Source organism: Aptenodytes forsteri, unplaced genomic scaffold (assembly GCF_000699145.1).
Source record: "Aptenodytes forsteri isolate BGI_AS27 unplaced genomic scaffold, ASM69914v1 Scaffold155, whole genome shotgun sequence".
NCBI classification, from domain to species: Eukaryota; Metazoa; Chordata; class Aves; order Sphenisciformes; family Spheniscidae; genus Aptenodytes; species Aptenodytes forsteri.
The window spans coordinates 1,457,258-1,467,142 of NW_008794446.1; the positions used below are offsets into that span (position 1 = coordinate 1,457,258).

At 43.0% G+C, this 9,885-nt stretch overlaps 1 protein-coding gene across 1 annotated transcript in view; it reads left to right on the forward strand.

Moving 5' to 3' along the window:
* LHFP (lipoma HMGIC fusion partner) overlaps positions 1-9,860 on the forward strand; it is a 141,694-nt gene extending 131,834 nt beyond the window's left edge. Inside the window, exon 3 of the mRNA XM_009290166.2 lies at positions 9,427-9,860. Within this exon, the coding sequence (XP_009288441.1) occupies positions 9,427-9,545 (119 nt within the window). The 3' untranslated portion in view covers positions 9,546-9,860. The remainder of the gene's footprint in view (positions 1-9,426) is intronic.
* Positions 9,861-9,885: the final 25 nt, after the last annotated feature.

The following is a 9,885-nucleotide window of genomic DNA, read 5'->3' on the forward strand; positions in this document are numbered from 1 at the left end:
AATAGATGAGCTGTTTTGCTAATGAGGATGGGGAGCAACCTCCATAAATAGACAGACAGAGAGACTGGTGCACCTGTAGAGGGGCCTGCTGTCTGCTTTTCTCTAGCAATCTGTTTTTGCCATCATGAAAAAAAGCACAGTGATAGATTAGGGCTTTGACAAATGACCTCTGGCACATCTTGTTGGGGGGTTAAGGCCATAACAGGTCTCTGCCATGTTCCTCTGCTTGTGGTTCCCAGCTCCCTTGCAGTCAGCAGGATCCGTATGGAGGTCTTGGGGCCCCGCTCCATATTGCAGCATCCCATCTCAGATCACGGATGGAGCAGAGTTCCCACCAGAACAACAGACTGTGAACTGGAGCAGTCTTTTGCCGCTGTTTTTAGGGTGGTAACTCCTAGAAGTAGGGTAATATCAATAAATGGGGGCAAGAGAAAAGAGATGCTTATGTTTTAAACTAGCGCAGTTGTTTGCCCAGTGACCAAGTCAAAGCCCTTAGTCTGATCAGCATTTGGCCCAGGCTAATGCCTGAGGTGGAAACTGGAGTTATAAACTAGCAGTGCTCGAAGGGACTGCCTTTCACTTTTACCAAATGTCTGAGGATGGATCAAAATCATCTTAATCTCTTGTCACCACACAAGCCGTTGTTGTTGTTATGCTGCATTATTTACACCCTGGAGTTGCCTGTGGGCCCATTCAGGACAGCACTGACATGGCATAGCAGTACAGAGCTGCTGACTGAAAGGTGTGAAAGTGAGTCAGATCTACACAATCCCGTGGTCTGCAAAAGGAACTAGCAGGCAATTTCCCAAAAGCAAGGATCTTTATAGCATATCGTATAGCACACATTCACTTTTGCTGAGCTAGAGGCACTAATACCATTTTGTTTTCATTTCTAAATGTACCACACAAGAATAACAGCTGAAAAATGAGGATTTTAGCAGGAAATTCATTAAAGTGAGGGACCCTGCATTAAGATGAGAGTATGCATTAAAGCGAAGACTGCATCAGACATTTGCAAAAACTTCCACATTTTGCAAAACTTAAACTGTGTGAAGAAATCTTCTGAACTTGCATGCCTTTTTTAAAAGGCAATGTGAGTGTATACGTGTGAATATGTTAGTATTGGTTTTTAATGTCTAAAATCAATATGAGACTTCATTTTAGGTCATTGATTTCCCTAGATGTGCATGCAGAGACTGCTTAGTCATTGCATGCTCATTTCTGTTGCAATGGGTGCGGAGGCAGCTGAATCATAGAATCATTAAGGTTGGAAAAGACCTCTAAGATCATCGAGTCCAACCATCAACCCAACACCACCATGCCCACTAAACCATGTCCCTAAGCACCTCATCTACATCTAAATCACACAGAAGGTCCCGCAGAGGACAGGGCGTGCTCAGTTTAACTCACAAAATCGAGCCTCAGTTGGCATCTGGTGAAAAAGCACTACAAGACCAATACCTAACAGCCCAAACAGCAAAATGGTTATCTGGAGTAAGACTCATTTATGTAAACGTAGATGACTCATGCCATTGTAGGTGCCCCAGGAAATGTCATCTGGCCTCCAGCTACCACTTCCCTGCCATCAGATGTATGAAATGATACTGTGTACTTACCTTATTAACCTGAAAGAATGAAGACACTAAATTTAAGGTAAACTCCAATTTTTAAGTTGAACTACTTGGAAAACGTTTTTGTCTTCCTTTGAGGAAATATGGTGTGTTTGGGCAGTCAGGACTCAGACTGGATGATCAGCGCTCCAGAATTTTTTATGTCCTACCCCTTTTTGTGAGAGATTACTTTTTGTCATACATTTCCTACCTAGGACCTACTTTTTTATTCTGCTGGGTGATCATTTGTGCTAAGAAGCATCCTACAAACATGGCTCGGTGTTCGCTGTATGTAACTACCTTCAGGGCTCATCTTTGAGTTTCATGATGCTTTGCTTTGCTATTAAAGGCAGTGAAAACCACAGGTCTGGCACCAAGGGCTTGCATGGCTCAGGTGTGGTCATCGGCACGCTGTGCCCTGTCTACCCACCTGGCAGCTGCCGCCACAGCTGGCCTGAAATGCATTCTGTGTTTGTTTGAGTTCATGCCATCCTTACGAGGCTTGGAATAGCCTCCTGTCCTGTTTCTTCTGCAAGTCCTCCTAGATTCTCTCCAGTTGTTTCATGTTCTCTGGCTGTCACGCTCCATCACTACTTGTCACACACAGAGACATCCTAGGTCTGAGGGCCCAGCTGCAGCAGCAACCAAAGCAGATGGCTCCAAACACACACCTTTGCTTGACCTCTGTGGTGGTCCATCCATCTGTGACCCGCTGTGAAAGGGCTTTCCTGGCTGAAGTGGCTGTCTAGAGAGCAACTTAAAAGGCCGGCTCGCATCCTGAACTAAACAAGCAGCTGAATTGCCCTCAAAAGCTCTCAGAAAATTCTCTTTTGAGGGATATTTGTTTCCAAAGATCATTATTATTAAGGTTCCCCTTTGCCACTTTTAGAGGGCCTGAAATATCTTAAAGAGAACTGTTGACTTGATAATTCCTTTTGCTGTAGAAATATTAAATGATCTTTAAAGCACTTTAAAAGCAAACAGTGCAGTTACTAAAACAACAACATAAAAACTCCACAGAAAGCAGTGAATATAAAAAAAGCTTTGTCAGCTAGTTAATTTGCTTTAGGTGGCATCATTTCAGCATCTGGCTGAGTGTTGATATACAGTGCCAAAACGATCAAGAAAAGGATTTAGAAGGTAGGACAATTTATTAGAATCCTATTAAAGGCAATGGCTTCAAAGCTGTATTTGTCTATATGCAATCTATCTGACAAAGCCAGTTTTTTTGTTCGCAGATCCTCTGCAAACAGCTCAGAGATTTTACCAGTTCATTTTTTTGACTGGGGCTGAGCACAATCTTTATGAGCGTACCTGAGCTGCAGCTGCTGAGTTCTTAGATAAATGAATGAGTCAGCCTACGTGCTAGTAAAGAAAGTGTTTCATCAAGAAACATTTCCTCTTTAGTGTTACCTGGATAACTTCCATTCTTAAATCTTTGTAAGCCTTCGGTGACTATATCAAGGTCCACATATATTCTGTCTAACATAAGGCACTTAACTGTGTTGCCAGTTAGAACATGGTCATGCAAGGATCCTCTGAAGTCAACGCAGATAAGCAGCAGCATCCAGAAAGGGACTTAGACCACCTGGGAGCAGGTACCTGGTGCTCTTTATTACTTGAAAAGGGCAGCTAAACTGGTTGTTTAGAATCCCTTCATAGTTAAAGGGAGCAAAATGGGTGCTACTAGAGCAGGGTTCACCTGCTGTACTTTAAATGTCTACCTTAGGATGAAATGCAACACACTTTTATAAGTGACTTTTTCTCCTTGTTGTCTCCAGAGGGAGTCTGGGGGACTAGTCCAGTGTGGATCTCTGCACTGTGGATGTCCAAAGAGAGGTGAAATCGATTTCACTTCCTGCAGTAGGTGAGCTTTCTGCTGACTTCTTCCAGGAGGCTGGGAGAGCTCCTCTTCAGCATGACATAAGCTATTTGCTCTCGGGAATTTGAGCATTGTAATTGACAGAAGGTATTGGTTTCTTCTTCATTGTTCCATGATAAATGCACACCTACAGCAAATTTGAGATTTGATTAAACAAAATTATGTGATCCTCTAAAAGAAAGGAGGATTTGGTCATATAAGTGAGTGTCTACATACAGCAGAACTGAAGAATTCCAAGTTGGCACTTCTTTTTCCACTTTTTTACACTTCTGAACTTTATGAGATTTTATGCATTTAATTAAAGACCAAAATGCCCATACAATTTCTTTGACCAATTATAAGTAACCAAAATAGCTTGATCTGTGCATGCATGAGAAATCAGATATTTTTTTAAAAAGAGAAATGCATTGAGAAAGTCATATCCATGCAACAAACAAAGAAACCAGCTTCACTAAATTTATTATTTTGTATCAAGCTATTTGTTTTGCTGCAGTTTTAACCTTATATAGTGTTCTTTCTTTGTTTCACATAACCACTTTAATCCTTTCTGGATGCATTCCAAGTTTTAACTTCTTTTCCTGCTTTTGTAGCTGATTTCACATGACGGTTTTTCATTGTAACTGTGTGAAGAAAAAAATCTTCAGCTATTTAATTTATCTTGGCTTTGTTTCAAAATAATTGTGCCTTCTTATTAATCAGCTGATTATCTTTTACATTCATTTGTGGCTTTCATATCTCCAAATCCCTGTATATCCCTTAATATCACACTCCTTACTTTTTTCTCTGGTTACTTTTCCAACACCTTGATTGATTACATGAATTCACATTCCCTGTAGTACTGGACTCTCATGTGAAGCTGTTAATTAGAGTTCCTGCACAACTTTTTGCAAGTAGGAATTGTAGTTTTCATTTTTGAAGGTATATAATTTGTATTCTTCAGCTTGGCTAATTCTGAAACCTTTTTTCCTTCATCTAGGAAAATCATTAAGGTTAAATGATTAGAGTTTGCCAAATACTCCAGGCTGCAAGCCCAGGATAGTCTTAACATTAACAGCAAAGAAGGTACAAATATTTAAGATACTAAGTCTTGCAATTAACAGGCTTGCTTCCAAGACACTTTCATATTCTGGATATTTTTTCATAAGTGTCAATTATTGGTTCTTTTAGATGAAAATCATATGTTATTTCCAGGACCTTGATAACTATATGTGATAATTATTTATAAGACATCATGAGTAGAAATCCTGGTAAAATTCTGTTTCGGCAACTGGATCCTGGCACAGCTCCACAGTAGATCAAATATCGGCAGATTTTCTGTTGCCAAATTTCACTCACTCCCAAATTTGTCTTAATCTTTATTTGTCTTATATATTGAAGAGGAGGGCAGCTAGGGGACACATATCATGGCCTTAAAGATCACGTTAGAAATCAGGAGAAGGCATGGAAGTGTTTTTTAATAAGCCCATCTATCCCTGCAAAACTACCCTTCCACATTCTTTGATTCCTTTTGATTTAGCAAATATTGTCTTATGTTCTATGGGACTCTTTTCTGCTGAATCTTCTTTTGATAGTGTCCTCACTCACCTTGCTTTTGTCCTTTATCTTCGGGGACTGGATTTCTTTCAATTTCTTTCAATCCTTTTACAAAAGAGAGGAGTGTAATGTTTCCACTCTTTTCTTCTTTTATTTGCTTGGAAAATGGCCATCCAGCCCTAGAGCTGCAAGGTCTGTGATTCTACGATTTCAGAGTTCATCCTGACACTCTCTTGCTGCCAGTCCCAGTAAAACAAACGTGAAAACAGAGTTCTTGATGGCTGGCTACATATTTACCTGAGCCAACTTGGACAGTCCTGCTTCACTGAGCAACCAAGAGCTCCAATTATTTATGCTCTCCTTTATGAAAGAAAAAAAAGGATCCAGAACTAACAAAACACTGAAGCCACAGCTTCTCCCTCCATACTGACCTGTCAGGTAAAGACTGATTTGTTAAAAGCAACACCAGTTCTGTGCAGAGAATGAAGCTGCTGTGATGCATGTCATCTCTATCAGCTAGAAGAGTACTTCAGCTGCTGGGGATTTTACTTTGGCATGAAACCAGATCCAGCCCATCTTATGAGCAAGAACACGTACACATTCCTGCACGCATCTCCACACCCCCAGAGGACCGGCACACTTCTACCTGTATGTGTGTTTTCCTGTGCATCCTTGAGGAAAACAACAGCTTTTGTGTCTGTGTGTGTGTGTGTGTGTGAAAATTGGCATGGTTTCACTAATTGTTTTAATTCTATCAAGTAATTAGGTGGTCTTGCTCTTTGTTTTAGAGTTTTAACATTTAAAAAAATGGGAAACTTCAATGCAACATTTCTAATGTTTGATATGATGGGCTCCATGAAGGCAAATTAATCTATTTGATAGTTGAATTTAAGCCCCAGTTCTGCAAAGCCCTTAACCATTTGCTTATCTCTGGATACATGACTAGTTGCACTGATGTCACTGCAATAAAATTTGAACATGAGAAAGGGTCCTTCTATGGTACCCATTATTATAATATAAAAATATAAAGCTAGAAAGCAAAGTCTATCATCTTCTCTAACATATAACATTTCTATAAGTGTATTTCTTTTCATTTGGTGTTACTTTTAATTACTCATCAACCCTGCTTTTTATAAAGCTTCATGTTCCTTTTAAATTAAGTGTTTAATATCAAAGTGAAGCAGAAGAAATTTTACAATTTAAACTGCAAATAAATTACCCAATTATTGACAATCAACAATCTTTCTTTAGGGTGCAATGGATTTAAATAGCTCATGCATTTAGTAAAATGAGAACACCAGAGCAGAAACATTAACTCAAAAATATTTTTTTTTTCCTTGTGCAATATAAGATTATATTGCTACAGGGGTAACGTTGTTTCATTTTGACACATGGCTATGCAGTGTGGGCAACCATTCATTTCAACAGGTACCTTTGAGATGGATTCTCTCTGACCTTATAGCTATACTTAGCTGTGGACTGAGGACTTACCTATGCTTACAATGAAAAGTATAGCTAAGTCCTATACCCTCAGACACCTTCCCCGCTGCAGGCTCTTCTTCGGCACAAAAGCTTGAAATGCTGTTCTGCTCAGCATCATCCAAGTACAGATCAAGCTATTTTATCCGAGGCCTCCCATTGCTCCTGACACAGGCTGGAAATAATGGCCAGGTTTATTGCTGTGTTATTATTGCTCTAAGGTCAGGCTCCTGGCTCTTTCATCCGTTCTCCTGCACTCTCTCATTCTTTCATTTGTTCATCTTGACCCAGCTCACACTTGTGAGCTACATTGCATTTGTTAGATCAAGAGGCTGCCCACCATGCCTCAGAGCATTGACTAGGGCAGTGGTCCTTAGGGTAAATGGAGCATGGTATGGAGAAATAAACATTATTCTCTCCAGCCAAGACTGAATGTGCGTGTTGTATCTGTTGAGCACATCTCTGACACTGATTTAACAGTTCTTTCTTCTTAATATGTATCAGGTACACTCTCCCCCTCTCCCACTACCAAGGCACAAAAGTTGAAATCACACCATGCAAAAGTTCAAATTTACTTCATTCTATCCCACTTAGGTCACAGCTTTGGGCAGTGCGATCAGGTGATTCTTTAAACTCTTTTTAAAGTAGCATTTTGACATTTATTTTCTCTACCTGGAAGCATCATGATGAGAAAGATTTACTTTTTCAAGCTGCAACTACAATTCTCTAGCAGTTTTAGGAATACTTAGCAATTTAAAAAGACCTATCAGATGGAGTCCATCTTATCACAAGAAATGCTTTAGCACACCCCACCCTGGTATAAAAGTGATCATTTTCAAAGCAATCCAATGGATTTAGACATCTGGTGTATGCTTAAGTCTGGTTTTGAAATTCCCAGCAGAAGCTATAGACAGTGTCTGTACACAGGCAAAGCAATAGATCATCCAGAGACAGGTCTCTCCAGGGACTGCCCTGCGATTGGGCAAGGATCAGCATCAGTGACATTGCCAGGTGCTTGATGGCTCTCCGTGGTTTCTGATGGTCTTCTCTTTAGGAAGTCAGACCCTCTTTGTGGTCTTCTGTAAGGAAGCCAAGAATGGTGTGATCTACAGAGCATAACCAGATTACAAAACCAAGTAAACCTGTCTGTCTGCTCCAGCACATTAAGGAGAGAGGCTAATGAGCTCAAGCCAAGGCCACAGCTCCTCAAGTCCTCTGGTCACGTCAGGATCTTTGTTTCACTTGACATTTTTTTAAATAAAAAGTTTTGAGGGTTATGAAGAAAAAATGAAACAAGTACTATGCTTCCTGCTGTGATGTCAACCTGAGATCTTCAGAGTGGCCAAGAGTGTAAGTGTTGCCTCCCACTAAGGTCTCTTTACAAAGCTGGCCTGACAATATCCTGCAGACAGTCATGGACGTGCTGTCTGCCTTGAGGCATGCTAATGCTTTGGACAAGTTGAGATGTACAGACATCTTGTGTGTCTTGTGCCTAAGGCAGGATTAGCCAAGTTGATAATTGCCTGAACCGGAAGCCTGGCCCTCAAGGATGCCATTAGGACAGAGTATGGACATGCCACCTGTTTCAGCTCTGTCTTTCCAGAGGGAAACTCTGTTGTTACCTTCTGTTCTCTGGAGGGGAGAATGGTTTCTGCTGCTTTTTCCAGGGAGTGGGAAGAAAGTGGTGTATTGGTGCTTGTGCCTTACTGAGAGCACCCACTGCTTAAAGCAGGGCAATATAACCCAAGACAGCAACACATGGAGAACCTCAGCTGTAATGAGTCCCAAGCACTCAAGATCAAAATGACCAAGATGATGCAGTCCAAAATTACTTTTGAGATGGGCTGAAATCCTGAGGAGTAACAGCAGCCGTCTCCTTGCTTTCGGAGATCTCTGTGAGGAGACTTCCTCCCTGCTGCAGCTGCTGTTTTCCTGATCTCCTCCCCTACTGCAGGCACTGTGGTGCCTGGAAAGGGAGCAATCACTTTACAGTCCACCATGGGGTTCCCCAACACTATTCGCTGGTGATGAGTTTGGCTGTATAAAGATACTGTGGCCATTAAATGTATTCAAGGCCATATTGTGACACTATTAAACACATTAAACAAAAGATCAGTGAAGTTTTAAGCAGTGAGTTGTGACCTTGGGTGGGCATAGGGAAATTTCTCTATTTTTGTATTTGTGGACTCCATTCCCACAGCAGCCCCCATGCAGGTGGACCCCCGACACCATGATCCTTTGCCACCAGGAGCCTCCTGGTCAGGATTGATGCCTGTGAGAGGGGAACATGAATGGGCTCCCTGCAGCCATGTCCTGGGTTACAGTCACCCAGCAGCTTGCAGCCGGGTCCAGTTTTAAGCCCTGTTGCTGAGATAGCAGAGGTGGACCCACCCAGCTCTTTCTGAAGGGAGCAGGCCCTGGCCCATGTTACGTGCAAACCCTCAAGATCTCAGTCAAAAATAATCACAATGTCCTCAGATGCTGTCTGGAGGAGGAGAAGAAAGAGAAGGGTGGGAAAAACCCTCTTCTGACTGCAGCCGCTGTGGAGAGCGGTGCCACAAGCACTCCCTGGGCTGGGCGGGCAGAGGGACGCCCACCCCGTGGCTGGTGCGCTCATGGTGCCAGCAGCCTCTGCTTCGGCTCTTATGTGGCGTTTTCCCCTGTGTGGAAAACAGCAACTGGCCAAGCAAGTGAGCTCGGAGGCCTGTCTGCTGAACTGCTATAGAAAATTAAAAGGAGCCATTTAAACAGCTTGGCTTCTCTAATTGCTTGAATTATGCCCCGCATTCCCTGTCTGAGGTGGATGTACAAGTGGGCAGAAACCTAGAAAAGTGCTTTTTCCTGGGTGGGCAGAAAGGAGGCTGGTGGCGGCGCTTCCTCTCCCGGCTAACGCTGTGCCATGTTGCTCTGTTTCCCTTGCAGGGACCTGCCACATCGGCTGGGCCTACTACTGCACAGGCGGGGGCGCGGTGGCAGCCATGCTGGTGTGCACCTGGCTGGCCTGCTTCTCGGGCAAGAAGCAGAAGCAGTACCCCTACTGAGCCAGCCCTGGGGCGCGGGCGCTGCCAGACGCCTGAGGGGCTTGCCGACCGACGTCTTCTGGATAATGACGATGAACAAGAAATTTTTAAGTGCTTTCTCTCTGCAGCGGGCGTGGGGTGAGACAGCAGGTGGCCCCTGGGAGGGCAGGGAGGTGAATGGTGGCACAAAGCCACCTGGCTGGGCTGGGCAGGGACAGGCTTTCTCACCCCAGCCCACCCGTGGTCTGCTCCACAAAAATATAAGCAAGGAAAACTCCGCTTTGGCAAATGGTGAAATTCTGCGTGCACCAATTAATTGAGAGGCTGGTGAGGGGACGGCGGGGGCGGGGGGGGGGGGGGG